Source organism: Ambystoma mexicanum, chromosome 5q (assembly GCF_040938575.1).
Source record: "Ambystoma mexicanum isolate Mex_15411 chromosome 5q, UKY_AmexF1_1, whole genome shotgun sequence".
Taxonomy (NCBI): domain Eukaryota; kingdom Metazoa; phylum Chordata; class Amphibia; order Caudata; family Ambystomatidae; genus Ambystoma; species Ambystoma mexicanum.
In genome coordinates, this window is record NC_090933.1 from 923,878,860 (window position 1) to 923,897,731 (window position 18,872).

Consider the following 18,872-nt stretch of genomic DNA (forward strand, 5'->3'; position numbering starts at 1 on the left):
TCAACCTGGCGAAGGTGAAGGGGCAAGATGGCCAAAGGACAGTACAAAGAACCTTGTGGCATGGCCATTCTGGAGCCAGACCACCTATTTGTGCCAAACGCAGTTCATGCGGTTTACCTGGCAGGAATGGGTTAATATTACATGAAAAGATAAGCTGCCACCAGCCCTGTCCGAGGCACATCTGCACTTCTCCCAAAAAATCCTTCAAGAGTATCTAGGGCCTTTGGAAATGACTATTCGACCCAAGTGCACTGTATTGTAAGGTACATTGTACACTTGTTACATGTTGCAGAAAAGTTGCAACATGGACGAGAAATAAGGGAAACAAAGTCTCCCAGTACTGACTGTCTTTAAGGGGATGTCAGTTTCCCCATAACAAAGGGAGTGAAAAGCCCAGGGGAGTGCAGCAGAAGGCTGTGCTCCTCTGGCAAAGTCAGACTATGGTGTTAAAACAAAGCAAAAAGTTGGAGGGGGTTCACAACTGGAGGGAAAATTACACATAAATGGAAATCTTTCCTAATAGCAGACCCTTAAAGTACTAGCAGTGTCTTCAAGGCTGGTCAGAGTTACCTAGGTATAGTCTGAGTATGGTGTTGTGACGCTGGAGGGCTTATTGGGTGTGGTGCCTGAGTCAGAGTATGGCTACATGGACTGTTAAGTATAGTAAGACAGATTTCGAATGGCTTAAAGGCCCCGGGACCTACTAGGCAGGGTGGAGGTACACCTATATTCCGAGGATTGCTGAGCAAGATAAAACAATTAAGTTATCATATGACATTTGGCTTTGGGTTGTCAAAACTGAGAGAGTACTCCTAGATTAGTTTGCGTCTGTGTGGCCTGTTGAGCAGATTTAGGGACACATCTGGATTCAAAAAAGGGTCTAGGCCTTTCGATCAAGAGTATGATCCTGTACAGATGCAGAGCATATAGAGGGCCACAGGACATTTGCATAATGTAGCTTAAAACAACTTGTTTAGATTATGGTCGGGTGGCCTCTTGAGGCGAATAACGGACACATTTGAATGCAAATAAGGTATTAAACATGCTAAGCATAAGAACTACACAATGCAGAAAGTGCATATACCATACATGTGGGGATACATCATAGTTGGAAGGTATCTGAGTTGTCTGCAGAGCTTCCGACCCTGCCCTCCCCCTGTATACACTCTACTGACCCTGCCCTCCCAGCAATACAATTCCTCGGGGGATGTAAGCAGGGGGCATCAACTCCACAACATAATTTCTGTTAGACCCTGCGCCCGTGCTGGCGATTCAGGCCGAGCCCACTGTTTGGTCTTAAAATCCAATGATAATCTTACTCGCTTTACAAGCTCATGTGATATAACAGGAGCCAATATAGATGCATCCGACACCAGGTCCACTCCTGGTATGAAATCCCTGTCCACCATAGTACCTATGTTCTCCTCAATCCGGGGTAGTGCTTGAGCAACGTTTCCCATTGTCTCCATCAGTGAATTGACTGATGCACTTATTGCTTCGACCGACTCCTCAAGATCTTGCCTGTTGCCCTGAATTTCCTATTGCAGCAAGCATTACAGAAATTGGGGTGAGCTGACCCCTTAATGTATCTTTATCTCCACCTACATCCGTATTAGCTGGAACCTTTATTTACTCTGTGTGGAACCAGGTGCCAACCCCATACTCCGTATGCCACCATTGTCAAATTAGTCACTAGAGGATACTCTTTACTATTGTTGAGCAAAGGCCTCTGGGCTGTCAAATTCCACCAGAGTTGCTTTGCCAACATTTTACCCAGCCAGTGAAGGGGATCAAAGGCCAAAGCCTGCAGTCGCCCCTAGCAGTATTACACAAATCATACTCTTCTGCTCACTCCGTAGACCTCACATGGCCTGACTTAGCCCTCTAGCAAAAGGATCGAAGGCCTAGGAGGGCCATCAAAAGCAAATCATTATTTGCCCGTTGTATCACAAGTGCAGTGCTACTCGGAATAAAAATATTTAAAAATGTAAAAATGAATCAAAAATCTTTAAAACAATTTCAATATAACTGAAATTAAAATTAACACTTTGCAAAAACAAATGTAATCCTGAAATATGAGACTGTAATATAATGTGGCTATTAAACTGGAGGCATTATCGTTTTAGCGATTTAGTGTTAATTTTAGTTTCAGGGAGGGGCAGTCTCATCTACTTCACCTCGGCAACAAGATTTCATATCCCTCCACGAGCTAATTTGCTGCCGTCATCGTTTCGTAATGATTCTCAGTTCAGAGTTAATAGGAGGGGGGCAGAGACCATTAAAGAAGCAGCGAGGATGCCGTCAGGCAGAAGGCCGGGACCAAACTCTGCTCCTACCAATCACTGCATATAGTACAAATGCATTACGCTCTTAGCCGCTTACCGCCGGTTCCTTTGGCAATCCTTTGCCAGGTAGGACGGTATGGTAAAAAGAATGCCGCCAGCCTGCAGTCACTCCCAGCCCATTTCTTTGCAGTATAGAGGGTCATATGGCCTCCCTGCTACAGCGGCAAGCGGGATAGAGAGTTAATACAGTTCCACCCCCTCCGAACACTCCAAACACTTCCTCCTCACTTCGCTGGGAGGAGGGGTTATATGCACAAGTGCATAAAGCAGTAAGCACCCAATTAAGGCAATTCACGCAGACACAGCCTTCTGCCAAAAATGTTATGCACACTCCAAACACTTCCTCGTCTTCCTGCCTTATAACAGACTGCCCGACTGCTATTCAGGTATGGTGCTCTGCCAATGATCTCTGCCTCAATGCGAGCAAGACAGAGATCCTTCTCATTGGGACGCCTGCTCCTAGTTTCCTCCTCACTCTCTGACAAGACTCCTTTGGTCCCATCCCCTCACCCACTTGTGAGGCAAAAAGCCTTGGGATAATCTTTGACTTCTCTCTCCTTCTCTCCACACATCACAGACCTTGCCAAGAAGTCCAATTTTCAGCTTTGTCCCCTCAGGGGCATCCTACCTTTCCTCACCTTCCCCCAGATGTTCAATGTCTCCAGAGCCCTGGTTCTCTCTAGGCTGTACTACTGCAAAAGCTTCTTCCTAAACCTTCCTCTTTCCTCCCTTCACCCCCTACAACTAATCCAGAATAGTACTGCAAGACTTATCCTTGGTCTCAAACCCAGGGACTGCATCTCTGCAGCAACTAAATCTCTCCGCTGGCTCCCGGTGAATGCAAGGATCAAATTCAAAACCCTTTGCATCATCCACAAGGCTGTCTGGGGCCTGGGACCTCTCTACATCCAGATTTCTCCCCCGAAATACCTCCCAGGCAGAATCCTTCGGTCCTCTGGCTCCAACTCTCTGCAGGTCCAACGTTTCTCCAAGTAGAGAATGGGAGGTAGCTCCCTCTCCTCAGTTGGCGCCTCCCTCTGGAGCAACCTCATACTTGAGCCGGATCTTCTTAAGTTCCGGAAACTTCACAAGACCCTTCCCTTTCTCCTCTTCCTTCCCTCAGCCATGCTAAATCATCCACCTGCCGCTGTGAGTGGGGCCAGGTCCCTTCTGATTCTTTTAGGGAACAGGCCACCCCCCTCCCGAGTCCCTCCCAGTTCCCATGCTAAACCCTCCACCTGCTGCTGTGACTGGGGCCAGGTCCCTTCTGATTCTTTTAGGGAACAGGCCACCCACCTACCCCACCAGAGTCCCCCCCCAGCTTCCTTTGACAGCACTTGCCTTCGGGCTCCCTTTCCCAGACTTTCCCAACCCAGTTCCCCCTCCACTGCACTCTTCCTGCCCTCCCCACCTCTTTCCCCTGACACTTGCCTCCATGGCCTTACCAGCACTTACCTGCCCCGTCAGTGGGCGTACCCATTCTCCTGCTCCTCTCCCACTTGCCCCCTCCCACTTATTACCTTTGTTATGCACTTGTATTGTAGGATTGTTACAAGGCCAATATAACCGTTTTCTTTAGTTCTTGTTGTATTCTTATGATTACCATGTTACCCCCTCCAACCCCCCTCTTGTCTTGTGGTGCCTGGAAACACCTGTGTACAGGTGCCATACAAATGTCCAATAAATAAATAAATGGTACAAGGGGTGCAATTCTGTTCATGGGGACATGGGCCGTGGTGAGGAAATCACTGCTTCGCCCAGAGATGGAGATGCATGTGGCAGTCAAGATGGTATATGGGAAGATATACAGGGTGGATAAAATGAAAGTTCCAGAATGATGTTGGGAATGAATGAAGGAAGGAGTTCTAGTAGCACAACTGGTTGGGTGAGGAGGAAACCTTCAAAGCTAGGAGATTGTGATATATTGATACACATCCTATGGTAGCCTTGTGTTTTCTCCTTATGTTTCACTTACATAGTCATTTATTCTATATTCTCATCCATGCATTTATTATTTTCTTCCCAGTTTCATGTATTGGAATTGCATACATCTATGATTGCATAATGTACTATCGGTTTCATGTTTTATCACCTGCTATGTGCAAGACAGAACATAAGTGGTATCCTCATGGTTAGCACGCATTGGCAATCCACGTTCTATTTTAGAATGCCATCGCGTGCACCTGCTCTCTTTGACAGTTGGTCCTTGCGACTGTTAACGGACAGTTCCTCGCAGACATCCATGTGGATGAGCCTGCGTTTTAAATAAACGTATGTGAAGCAGACCCACCTTTGTACGGCCTTCTGTTCCTTCAGGACACCAGGCCTCAGTATACACAGCTCAAATATATGGCATCCAATCTCCCCATGTGTGCATGTTTATACATATAAGCATGTGTTCAAAACTACTGCATCCTCTCATAATGGGTTTCCCATTCAAGAGCATTTTCACACTTTGTATGAAGCTCTGCACTTTAAATCTCATTGCGGCAAGTTGCACAACGTGCTCCATTATTATGCTGCTAGTTTTATGCAAATTTTAATGTATCATACTAGAGACAAAGTAACACTAAAAGTAACATTTAACAAGCAACCTCAATTAACTATTCTAGATACATAGGAAACTGCAACGTTGTAACAATATCACATGCATTCTTGCTTCATCATAACATTAACATGGTGCATGCATTGTGAACCTATCCTTTCTTTTAGGATAAACTCCATTCATCCCAACATTATCTTACGAAAGTCTGCGTTGGAGAAACGTATCCAAAAAAATAGGAATTGTGCAATCTGTTCACACTTTAATATATCGTGAATTCTTATTTAATATAACCGAAAATAAAGCTTTAACAAACATGCTCATAGATATGGTCTTGATACATGAAACAAAGACAATTGGTAGGCACCACCTCGTACGTAGGAATATATCGTGCTCTACACATATGTGGCCAAAGGAGGGGCAGTTCACCCAAGGGCAGGTGGTGGCGCATCCTTGCAGAATCAACGTCGCCTGTGGCATTAGGCAAGGATACAGTGCATCACTGAAACACACATTGTCACAGTAATTCCCTGACTATACACAGTCGTATGTTTTAAGTACAAACACATTGAATAATATGCTCGTGTTTAGTGTGCGGCATGTTTGTTTTCCGGTGCTTGCTTCTCACGCAATGCAACATCCCCAAGGTTGACTGAAATGCTGGCGCACACAGTGCATTGGAGTGTGAGAGACACTCGTGCAGCTCACCGGCCTCCCTTCTGAATGTAAGACAGACAGGATGAGTGGGCGCTGGGGGGTATTTTCTGTAATAATTAATGCTTCCGTGGTAGATGTATGCCCCTCTGAGCTGAGTGATCCCCGGGCAGGTCTGACCGGCTGCTTCCCCCTCCCCCTCGCAGCATTGGTTGCTCCTGATGATGCAGACACTAACTGAGCTGCTCTACTTCCTCGTAGGAGACGGAGTGCCAGTGGGCGGAGAGACCGCAGAGGAGGAGGAGAGGAGTGCAATGGGCAACGCTCAGAAAAAGTTTCCCGGCCGGGAAGAGGAGCCCACGGCTTGGAAAAAAAGAGACGACGGGGATAGCGGGCCCAGGAAGGATGTGCCGGGCCGGGGGAACAAAGGCGGCTCGCCAAAGGAGGCAGACAACGCGAGGAACGCCTGCCAGAGGCGGCCGGAGCAGAGCCCTGCCGCCCCAGGTGCCGGGGCAGCGCCGCCAGCCGTGAACGGCCCGACCAGCCTGCTGCCCCCCACAGCTGCCACCCTCAAGGACCAGGGCAACGAGCTCTTCAAGCACGGACAATTCGGAGCGGCTGTGGCCAAGTACTCGGAGGCCATCGAGAGCCTGCGAAACCCGGGTGAGTGCTGCTGCCTTGCTCTACTTGTGTGTGTATATGAGCCGACCGGCTGGATAGCAGCAAGAAAAACCGGCAGGAAATGACCGGGCGAATTCCTGCTCGGTGACTCAGGGTGTCAGCTTAAAACTGGGTGTGAGGGCAACAATGTGACGTGGGATCAGCTGCATGGTCCTATGGGGCAATGTCTGTTGGCATTGCACAGCTCTCCTGGAGCCCCGGCTCCCGAGGACTCTGCACCATCAGCAGACCGTATTACTGCAGCGCAACCCGGAAAACGCAGCGTCCGTGGCTTTCTGGTAACACGAGCATTTGCCAATTAATTTTTACTCAATGAATTATAAATCGTTTCAGGAACGGCCATCCCGGAAGAGCTGAGCATCCTGTACTCCAACAGAGCGGCATGCTACCTGAAGGATGGCAACTGCGGGGACTGCATCGAAGACTGTACCAGGTAAGCTGTCGGTCGCCTGAGCAAGGCAGCCATATATATGACTATGGGGCTAACAACCCTTCATATTTTCCTCGTTTCTGCTAATTCATCAGCATAATGGTTCCAATTCATATATTGATGCCAGAAGTTATTTTATGTTGATGTTTCTGAGCGATGTTAAAGGCTGATCGATACTTGTGTGCCTGATGGCAGGCTTGTTATGGAGACCTGGGTCTTAAAAAAAACTTACATTGTTAATGTAATTGCCATTTTTCTTTTAAATAGAGGCTAATACCGGGTTACCATTTGCTTAAATGCTTGTAGGGCAACTGACGGCCAGGGAGAGAGCCGTCTGCTATCACAGAATTTGGTAACGTGTATGTAAGTGCCAATAATGGAGTTGATTGTCTGTTGCTCTTTCTATGGAATCAACTTGAGTAGGACTTTTATATAATTCTATTCTGTTTAAAGTTTCTTTCAAACACTTGCCAAGCATTGGTAAACACTTAGGTATCCAAGTGCTGATTTAAATCGTGGCAAAGAGTGCCCGAGAGCAAGTCTTGTCATCTGATGGTAAGGCATTTTGAGAATGTCGGACAAAGGTGGCATTTTATCTGGTTGCATAGATTTTAATGCCTTTGTAAAAATTGTGCCATTCATTCACTTATGTGCATTTGTTCATTATTTATGTGACTGGTGCGAAAAGGAGCATGTTGCATGTTTAAGTGCCCTTAGTGTTTCAACCCCTCCTCCAGTAGATCTTGTATTTGATCTTCTTTTTGAATGCCGATCATTGCTCATCCTAGTATATGGCTAGCATCATGGGAGGTACAGGAAAAGGGTGCTTTATGTCCCACCAGATAGCAGTCTGGGTGACTAGAGACTGCTAACAAAAGCGCATAGACCTTACCGTACAAACATAGTTCGTATTGTTATTGAAGTAACTTAGTTCTTCCGTCAGAAGGGTTTCACAAGAGTAACAATAGGTGAAGCATTTATGTTTCCGGCTACTTTATAATCGGATCATAAAGTGTTGAAATGTGGAACCATCTGATGGAGTGCAAACATTTTTAACATGAAAGGAGTGCGATACAAACAGTTTATGTGGGAAATAATCCATCCACAATGCCCGCTTGTGGACACACACCAAGAGAATGAGATACCGGCACAGCGCTATTCGACAGTCAAAGGTTTATGCATTCAGAATGCGTTTAAACTGAGAGCAAAACAGACAGCAAATGCTTCGTCCATACCTCTGCCTTCTGTCACAAACTTCATATTCATACACATTGACCAGCAGGATTACATGACACATGGTTACTATAAAACGGAGCTCAGTGAGAACGACTCTGCACAACACATCAAATATACTCCATCAGGCAAGCAATAAATGTCGGCATGCAAGCGCTTAAGTAATTCCATGCCCAACAAGTTCAAAGCACATTTGTCCGTGACCACCAGCAGAGCCTTACATGAGATAGGACCAATGGTAACTAACACTGGTTCCGATATTGGACTTTGAATAGGTTCATTTGCGAAACCCACCGATGTATTAATATTCCCGGACAGGGAAATGGAAGGCAATATTTTGTGGGATATCAATGTGTTGGAGGCACCAGTGTCTCGCAGGCATTTAGCCCGCTTGCCATGTACTGCTATTTCAACAAATGGTCCCTTTGGATCTACCGGCATACACACACCCTTTCCCTCTCCTGGGCAGCCCTATTAGAAATAGTCAACCACAGTATAGTCGTCCACATACTATTCCATAGCCAAATACTGCTGACCATGTTGTGAGTCAAAATAATTGAGCTGGCCACTATTCACTTCAGGTGCCCCACTATTCGTTTGAATGCCGCCATCAGCCTTTATAAATGCTCCCCTTGATATGCTGTGACTCCATGATCGTCCACAACCTCTTCTCCTTAGTGGACATTCTCGGATCCAATTATCCTCAGCCTTACGATAGTGACAACCCGTGCCCACTAGTGTTGCACCACCTGTTGGTGCAATTTCTCCTCTTCCTCTGTACATGCTTCTTCCTCTCTGCATGTGCATGCTTCCCCTACCTCTTTAGGGAAAAGCCTGCTGCATTAATGCTAATCCTCATTTTATTTTCCTTTTCGTCTTTGTCTTTAGCATGGCAATTTGCATAATACCTAGCCATGGTCCATATTTGAGTAGCACTTTGGGTTGGCCAGGTTGCCTCGTATGTCTGAATGTCATTTTTTAAGCGAGGTAATAACCCTTCAACAAAATGGGAACAGAACGCCTTTTGCCCCTCTGCAGTAGACAGATCCATCCCACTAAACGAGGTAAAAGCTTTTATTCCTTTCGTGAAAAATATTTTTTAACTGACTCACCACCTTCCTGCCTGCAAGCGGTCAGCTTATCCCAATTAATTTGCTAGCGGGCAACCACTTGCTGGATACGCGTTATCAGCAGTGCTGGAAGAGTTATTATTTCTTTGGACAATTCCCCAGTCTTCCCCCTGTCACTCTCTGCCAAGGTCAGCTCATTCCCCTTCATGACAGGATTTAAACTGTCTTGTATTCTACATCGGTGCCGTATGTCTGCCAGCAGTATACATGAGAACAGTTGATCTATATCACCAAGAGTTAGCAGACCTGTCTTTAAAACATGGTCAGTCTGGGTATACCACTGCTCTGGATGTTGCCTGATATCTGGGTAATCTTTAGTAAAAGATAGTAACTCCATTCTGTTCCATGGTACGTGTACCTGGGGTGTGGGGTTATCCGCATCAAACCCAGGCACTTCTCTCATAGGAAACATTTGAGTTACCATGGACTTTGTTGGGGCATTTATGATCCAAAATAGGAATTTCGACACAACCTTTGGACAGGAGTCTGAATCAAGCTTTCACTCCTGGAGTACTTGCTGTATGTCCTTATAATCGCTCAGGAGGGGTGCACTTCGTCCTCCCCAATCACCTTTTTATGTAACAGCCACATTTGCCTAGTTAGTTCCAGCACTATTGTGAATATAAGCATATCTCGTTGCTGGGGCACGTATACTTTGGCTTGTTCTACTCCTTCTACCTGGTTTTTGCTCCATGCTAACACCACCCTTTCTGTGGTTTCCGCGCTGTGGGTTGTAATCCTGTGGGCACAAGGTGGCGAGGAGAGCGCCTTATCACCAAGTACCTGATAAGGGGTGGGGGGAACTTTTAACCATTAAACATTCTAACACCGGGCCTGTCTCATCCTCTAAGGTCACTCTTGATTCAGGTGTCGGGGCTGAGGGGCAAGCCTTGGCTACATACACTCTTAATACTCATATCGTCAGTCTCCCTCTTCCCAATTCCTTTTCATCTCTTAATGGTCATATATGCACGCTTTGTCTTTTTCTGATTGCGGTTTGTTTTTTAATCTGTGCTTCTCGCATACATTTTTGTCTTGCATAATCTTCCCATTGTCTATATGTTTCCCATGTCAAGGGTCTAATTGCCTTATCACCTTTAGCGGCTAATGCTTCTCTTAGGTACACAATTTTTCGAGGTCAAAAGATCCATGCACAGGAAACTGTAGCTCTGAGTTGGTGGCCGTGTATTTATGCCATTCGAGCAAGAACACCACCACTGCTAAGCCCTTTTTAATCATCAATTCCCACCCCGGCGTACCTTGCGGGGAGTCAGAACATGCTGTTCCAGAGCACTGGAATGAGCCGTACAACATTTCAGCCCACAACACATCATTTTAGGGCATGAACTACCCATGGTTTCAATTTGTGTACACAAGGTGTATTTCTATATGGCTCATTTAACATAATGCTCCCAAGACAACACAACATTACACGCTTATTTCTTGATTCATCCATAATACATCATAGCATGCTCATCACATCATACACATACTGCACTCAGAACGGTCTCACCCAGTTGTCTGTGCTGGCTTCCCTCTGTCCAGCAAATGGGGACCTCGGTCACGGAGGATCAGCGTGTCGAGGAAATCAGCTGGCGGGGAAATCCGTGGCTGCAGGAAACCTCTGTCCACCTCTTGCAGTGTGCCCCATGTCCTTTCGCCATCCACTGCTTGTTCCCCGACTGTGGCACACTGGCCAACTGCATCCTATCCGAGACGAGGCCCCATGTGTGGGGGCCATTTTGTGGGAAATAATCCATCCACAATGCCCGCTTGTGGACACACACCAAGAGAATGAGATACCGGCACAGCGCTATTTGGCAGTCAAAGGTTTATTCATTCAGAATGCGTTTAAACGGAGAGCAAAAAAGACAGCAAATGCTTCGTCCATACCTCTGCCTTCTGTCACAAAGTCTTCATATTTATACACATTGACCAGCAGGATTACATGACACAGGGTTACTATAAAAAGGGGCACAGTGAACATGATATGCATATTCTTAGCACACACTTGTCAGCCACCTGGTTTGTCGCTTCACAGTTTGGAATGTGCATCGGCAAGCTAGGCTGACAGAATTAGCCCACTAAGTGTATTCCTGTTTTCCTCGCAACACGCCTCAAGAACTGCTTGTTCATTTAAGTATTTGCACATATACTGGAGCTAGATTCACATTTAATTATATGTCGTACTTCAAAAGGATGTACAGGTGGAAATAAGGTCCAGCATTACTGGGGAGAGGGTCGGATGAGCTATTTGTACATCTTGGGTGCCCCTTCCTGGCATAGGCAGTGCTTCGTGATAACGATCTTGAAGTGCTGTACAAAATGAGTACTCTTAATTTTAGTCTTGGCCGTTCCTGTTGTAGTGAAGGAGGTGTAAAGGAGCTGGATCACAAGGCAATATAAGGTGGGTAGTGAACAGCAAGTAGCGCAGTGTTTGAGTTAGCAGAGTGCAAGGTGGAGAGTATTGGGAGATCCAGTTTGCTAGGTGGGTGTGGTGGCAGTTCACAGATATAGAGACTAAGGCAGAATTTGAAGAGTGAATAGGGTTTCAGAGATGATGGGCGGATATATGGGTAAAAAATGTGAGAGATTGACGAGTATGGGCTGACAAGTTATGTACTTCAAGGGAACAGAAAGAATAACAGAAGGACGTAACCATAGTGTAACCTGCTGAGGATGAGAGTTAAAATCCTGGTTTTAGTGGAGGGAATGCTGATGTGCAGGTGAACTTTCCAAATGTTTAGTAGGTTTAGCCGAGCTGCCGTGGCAGCGGAGGTGATGAAATATTGGTGTTTAAGGTAGCTATTAAAATGTGACCAAAGTTTGTAAGCCTTGAGGAATGGGTGGTGCACATCAGGAAGAAAAGGCATAGAACAGGGAACTGGGGGAGACACATTTGAAATGGATAGCGGGGAACAGAGTGCTACCTGGGAACGGGTGGGCCAACGACTTTTGGAGCAGCAAGTTGCTAGTTCAGGAATGGAAGTGGACACAAATTATAATTTGGGTGTTGATGAATAAGTGCTTGGTAGGCGAAATAACAGACACGTTTTCTGAGTGAATTTTAAAGTGTGAAGAGATTACCATCTTGGACTGACCTTTGAAAACCCCATACTAGCAGATGTGGTAGAGGAGGTGCTGTTTGTCCAAGAGATGAAGTATTGACCAGACAGGTACAAAGCAATCCAATCAAAATATAGTTTGTGTACATTGGCTAAATCTGTTTGTTTGTGGGGTGGCCATTGTGAATAAAATAGTTTTCAGTTTGTTTATAAGTTCAAGTCAAGGAGGGTGTTCGTATAGTCCCCCTCTGGCTTTCATGGTTACTGCTCTCATCTCAGTAGGTTGTTGTCAATGGATTTGAGCAGAGATGCCAGGCTGGTTTGTGATGATTGAAGGGTCTTTGTATGTTTTCAGAATTTCTTTTACTATCCCTCAGACCTATTTAATGTATTAGAATGTTGTATAACACGTTGATATTTTGCCCTTGTGCCTTTTCACAGTGCTTCAAAATATTTGTTAAGAACCAAATGAGTGCCCTCCGGTTGGAAGGGTATAGCACAGAGTCAACTAAATCATTAGCCATGTCAGATCTTCATATCAGTCACACTGGTCCTGCGTGAGTGTTGATAATGCCAGGTCCCTTTTTACCACAAGAAGGGGCTTGTTCGGTTGTCTTTAATGACTTTACTGTAGGCGCTGGTAGCTGCCTCATATACAGTTTTAAGGAGTTTGATAATCACTGCTATGGGTGGGCAAATAAACATACTTGATGCACTGCAGATGAAATCCTTGAATAGGCAACCATTCGACCCCTCTAACTCCATATCCCTACTTAAATTGCCATTGTCACCCAAAGGTTCTGATTGAATAGAGCAGCTGGAGATTCACCCAACCATGGAGGGTGGAGATTGCCTGCTGATCGGGGTGACCACAGTTTGTGTATTGTCCAAGAATTCCCTTCCTGTTAGCCAAGCCTTGCCTTCTTTCCTGCAGCGCATGGGGCGAAAAGCAGAATTTCCAGTATTCTATTCTGGCAGATGAAGAAGAATTCCGACTAATTCCTTACCCTACCACCTGCGGGTGAAACATTCCATTCTGTCTCTGAGCATCTATTGATTGGTGCTGGTTGGATGATCTGTTTCGTGCTTGGCAACTTTTGATTTCTGTAGGGCAGCCCTACATATAAGGGGTGTCAGCCACTTTTACTCCCTAAAAATAGGCAAATACTCCCCAAAAATAAAAATAGGGAGTAGAAATGCTCTGAATAAAAAAAATGGCAAATGGACACATATGCGCTTATGCCCCTGCTCTCACCCAAACAGATCCAAGGTTGTGTTTGGACCAGTAGTTTGTGTAGTACCACGGGAAGAAACTACTATAATTATAGAAGAGGTCAAATTTATCTGTTAATATGCATGAATACCTAGGTGCAAAGAAGTATTTCTCACAAAAATCTTTCTGTTTTACAGCTGAACATATTTTTACTTGTTTATAAAATACTCCCTTTGGGGACAGAACTCATGTTTTTACTCCCTAAAAAACATTTTACTACCAACTTCTAAAAATAGGGAGTAAAATACACCCACTTGAAAATCTTATCTGGCACACTGCTGTAGGGTATGTATTTGGGGACCAACTGCTGCAGTGATTTTGGGACTGTTTTGGGATTTGTTTTGTAGACTGTGTAAAGTGTTAAAAATGTAAGTCCTTGGATTTCCTTCAAACACATGCCCATATCCAGTTGCTTAATGTTCAAGTTTACTCTTCGTCTTGTGGTCTCTGGAGATTCTGAATCGTTTGTTGGAGTCCTGACCTGGATATTTGCCATAATGTAGTCTTGATTGCACCAGTGCGTTTCTTACTGTGATTCACCCATAAGATTGGGATGATACTTCTTCACATCATGATTTTGACAGTTGGTGTTGTACGCAATAGTTGTGACATTTTGAGAGTAGTGATCTGTGCCGCACTAGACCACCACATACTAATTCTTCACTTTGGTGCAGGAGTGGGGTCTTTTCTCTGCTGCTGGGGCCATGAAAATGGGTGTGTGTGTGTTCTCTTCTGGGATCTCGATCACCATTATTTTGGTTCACTGCTGTTTAATCAGAAATCTGTTTTTCATCCTATGGTTTTTTGTGTAATAGGCGCTTGGTTTTCTTATTTAGCTGCATTGTCACCCAGGCTGAAATGGTCCTCTGTTTCATCCAAATATGTTTGAAACTGCAGTTACTGCTGTGCGATTATCAAAGCCAGTGATCACACAACTTAAAGAAGTGATGATATTGAGGAACTTAAGGGTACACCACCAGTGTTTGTATTGGCATTTTATTGGTACTGATTCTGATGATCGGCCTTCTCTGGTTGACGGGAATAGTCCTATTCAGTCTAGGTCAGTGCCTGAAACACCAGACCATGTTGCCAGGTGCTATCATATGCTGTCGACAGGTTTAGGAATTTCATGGACTTTTTGGCTCTCCAGTGGAAAAATGCAAGGTCACCCTACCTGGTGTCAGCAAATGCGATTTTTGTGGCCTCTGGGCCCTCAGATTACTGACTGTTCATAAAGAATGATGTTATTTGCTTTTCCGCAATCTTAGCGGTGGGATGTGATTTGGGCCTCCATTATCTTGATTGGGAGTAGAAGTTGAAATATTGTCTGGTAATTAACTTATGGGGCCTTTGTTGATTTCTTCAGTAACAGGGTTAATACAGCACGCCTTACCTGAAAGATGGACGTTGATGTGGTCTGTAATAGGTGCTGGCCATGGCTCAATTCGAAGGTTGGACACCAATTTTATTTTGGGAGCCATGTGAAGTACATGAATGGGACTCTGTGTTGAAAGAGAAAATGCAATTGCATAATCCTTGGAAAGTACGTGTAGGGGACTGTCCAGGCTTCCTTGGCTGGCAAATTGTGTAATTCTGGCTTTGAAATTGGTCAGAATGTTTCAGTGTTCAGGGTTGTTTGAGAAACCAGAGGGTGTCCTCACATCTAATCCCCTTGAATCCTCTTCTCAGATGGCCAGTGAAAGGCCATCACTTTTGCATCCGGACCCTGGGGGTGGAGATGCGAGGGAGGATCACCTGGGTGGAGGGTCCATGGGGTTTGGGGGGGGATATCCACAGGCGAGACATGTTATCCCCCTTTTCCAATTGAGAACCAACATCCCCTTGGCAGTACTTGGACAAAGAAGAGGCGACTAAGAGGAATGCACACTAACAGATCCTTTCACCATTGCAGTATTGAGACGAGGAAGAGGCCTACAGACTGGTGTAAGGGTCCGGCATATCCAGAATGTCTCACTTATTGGGGCCAGGCAATTGAGCCTAAAGACTCTCACCTACAACCTATTAACCGGTTTCAGGTTTATAAAAGGTGGTCAGAATGCACAGAGACCAGCAGGCAGACCTGCATATGGAGAAACCCTGCAGAGTACTAGGCAGTCAAGGGTGGTCCTGTTGGGAAACTAGGATGGCAGTGAAAGTGGGTGAGAAACTGTGGTGCCAGGAAGGGCAGAGCAAAAGCCGCAGAAGAGATCCAGTCATTGTAAGTCACAGACACCATCACCGGGACGAGAGTGGAGCTGGCGGAGACCCAAACAGAAAGAGAGAGCCGCAAACTGCAAGCGGGCCTCACTGTCCACCAAGGACATGTACGCGGATCAGAGCAGGAGGTGACAGCTACCCAGAGGAGACGTCGGAGACGGGTGAGTGAGGAAAAGGGATCACTCGAACTGGGGCACTCCTGTGGCAAAAAGGGAATGCTGAATAAACGATAATTAAAGTACAAGATCCTGTGAACCAAAGTAAATGTTTTTTGATGATGACTTCGAGGTGTGAGCAAACAAGAACTGGAAGCTATTGAATACCGAACTGAATGAAAGCTTTTGCTGAGCAAATGAAAGCTTTTAATAAACCAATGTGCAAACGGAAAGTTGGTGTGAAAAGCGAACACCATATATTGCAAGTTAAGAGCGAAGCTAATGACATGCAATGTAAAGCAAGAATGGAGCATTGCTAAGGAGTGTGAAAGCAACGCGATGAAGGGAAAAGAGTACCACAAAGTTAACTGCATAACTGAGCTCATGGTGGCAAAGTGAAGAGACTGGCAAAGAGTGAAACACGTTGTGACAAGGCCAAAAAGCTGGCAGAGAGAGCCAAGTGAGTGCGAGTCAGAACAAGGGTGCAGCTACAGAAGAACCTGTGTGGGCAAGTGAGCCTAGGGTGACCGGTTGTGTGACATATAATGGCTGGACAGTGTGGTCCAACAAACTGTGCCTAGACTAGGTATACCCTAACTGTGAAAGCCAAAGGAATATACAGAAAGTAATTACAAGAGCCTGAAAGAGATTGCCGAAGTGAAGCAGAAGAATGCAATGTGTATGAAATATCCATAACTAGGAGTGTAAAGGTGACCTGGAATTGTTGTGAATATTGAGAGACTGACCTTAAGTGCAAGTTGGCAACCTGAGCAAACTGGTGTCTTGGGACAGGAGAATTTTGAGACGGCTTTTGAACTGTGTTGTCTTTGGGAAGCTCGCCCTGAGATTCCTTTTGAGACTTTACGGCACTGTTTTTAAGCTGGGGAAGTGGAGCTGGAAAGTAAGCCCAGAACTGGAAGAAGCTCAGAACTTTCTTTGCAACACTATTTATTTTATTGCTGACATCCCTGCACATTGTTTGACTTTAGTTGTTTAGGTTTTGGACACACAAACCTATAAATTGAACCTCCTGACTCAGGCTATCCTTCGTTTCTTTAGGTAGGGGAATCCCACCTTAGTATACAGCAAGTTAGGCCTTCAACCATCCTGACATGTGAGTTAATAAACAATTTTTTATTTGAACCTTTCAATCTATTATCTGTGTCTTGCTTCATGATGCCTTTACAGCTGTCAGACCCTCTAACGGCACCAGTACACATTCCCATACAGCTGAAGTAAGACCTACAGTAATGGTCTGACATCAACAACATGCGGTTTGGAACGGCTTTTCAGGGCATTCCTCAACAGTTCACCATAATGAAACTCATCTGTCTCAGGATAGGGAGTGACCCTCAAAGGGCGGCAGATTCACAAAAAGTGGAACCCACAGGATGCACAGGAGCACATGAGCTTTGTGGAGCTGAAAGCAGCGTTTCTAGCCCTTCATGCATTCCTACTTGATATGATATGGCATTTATAACGCGCCTATACACAAGTGTTTACAGGCGCAATATTGATGATCTTGACATACAATGTTGTTACATTGTACTACATCAACAAACAGGGAGGTACCAAGTTCCCGAAGCATTGCTCTCTGGCGGTTCATCTTAGGAAATGGGCACTGAGTCACAACATCTCAGTGCAGGCAGCTCACCTGGTGAGGGCAGAAAATGCTCAGGCAGGAGAACAGCTGCCAACCATAAATGGGAACTCGGCAAAAAAGTTTTCAGAGAGATGCTTGCTTTGAAAGGCCACCTTCCGATGGACCTTTTCACAACGGAGTGTAACAGCGAATGCCTCCCCGGAAGGGACAAGGGCCAGGGTCACTGGGGGACTCTTATTGATACCAACAAACTACCTTTTCGCTTACACATTGCCCCCTCTTCCTCTGATTCTGAGGGTCTTGCAGAAATTGAGAAACTTAACTCAAACAGAGCTTCTTCTGTAAGTCCAGCATTAGCCCCAAAGATTGATTCTCAGACCTGCTGCTTATGGCAGATGGACTTTACTTCTTATCTAGTCTGATTCAAACAAATACTCCAGTATCATTATACAGGACATAGCTCTCAGTGATTGGGGCTTACCTCTGTAATAGAGATAGGTTAGTCTGTTTGGCGAATCCAATGATCAAGCACCACTTAAGGGGATCTAAGGAAGGCATGGCATGGCAGTAAGACAGACACAAGTGACCACAGTTCACGGGTGTTTATTGAACTTCAACAAGGGTATGATGAACGAGCTATCTAATCCTAAATCTACAGATGGGAGCAAGCTACGAACATCAAATAATAACGCAGTCCTAGTGGTGTCTTTGTCAAAATAAAAGGGCCTACACTAAAAAAACCTATTGCCAATCCTTAACTCTAAATACAAATAGTGTGGGGGTAGTGTTTATGAAAAAGAAAGAAGAGTTCCCAAAAATTATATGCCAGGATGTTCAAGCCGTTGGCCTCCCTTTCCCACGTTTTCAGAACAGGACAATGCGTTCACCTGAGCGTAGCACAATCTCTGTCTTCTTCGACACAAGGATTCAGTTCAATCACTAGCATCAGGGCCTTCTGTACCCAAGTCTCTTTACTTATCAAAGTCTCTTGATTCAGAGGGCCTGATGTACCAAAACAAATAGTTATTTTCCTCTTACAAGTATTCAATTTGGGTGATTCACTCTTCACCCTGGATCACCCCTGAGCCGGGCTCAGGTCCCTTTAATACAGCAATCGTTACTTTGGATCCCCCTCTTCCGGGCTCAGATCCCCTTTTACAATGTTCATTGAATATCCTTTCTCGCATGACTCAAGTTTCACCAGGCTCAGATCCTTCCTTGTACAGTCTCCCTCAACCGGGCGCAGATCCTTCCTCTTACCCAATTAGTCTCCCTCAGCCAGGTTCGAACCAATTTCAGTGAGTATCAACTATCGAAGACTTTCTAATGTGCACAGGGTTTAGCCTGACCGGTTGCAGGACCCCTTCGATTTCACAATTCCTTTTTACCTTTGCCACCTCTCAGTTGGATACCTAACAGACCTTCGAATGAGCACCCAAGTGGCGCCGGACCACTCTGTTTACGGTATCAGTCTTGGCTTCAAAAGTTCAGTCACTCATCTGCTGTTTAATTATTTGCGTCGCTCATTACATACGCTTCACACT

The 18,872-nt window shown here is 45.4% G+C and overlaps 1 protein-coding gene across 1 annotated transcript in view; it reads left to right on the forward strand.

Moving 5' to 3' along the window:
- The window catches only part of SPAG1 (sperm associated antigen 1), a 1,725,603-nt gene that overhangs the window by 1,196,114 nt on the left and 510,617 nt on the right, over positions 1 to 18,872 (forward strand). Inside the window, exons 11-12 of the mRNA XM_069621435.1 lie at positions 5,803 to 6,204; positions 6,556 to 6,655. Of these exons, the coding sequence (XP_069477536.1) occupies positions 5,803 to 6,204; positions 6,556 to 6,655 (502 nt within the window). The remainder of the gene's footprint in view (positions 1 to 5,802; positions 6,205 to 6,555; positions 6,656 to 18,872) is intronic.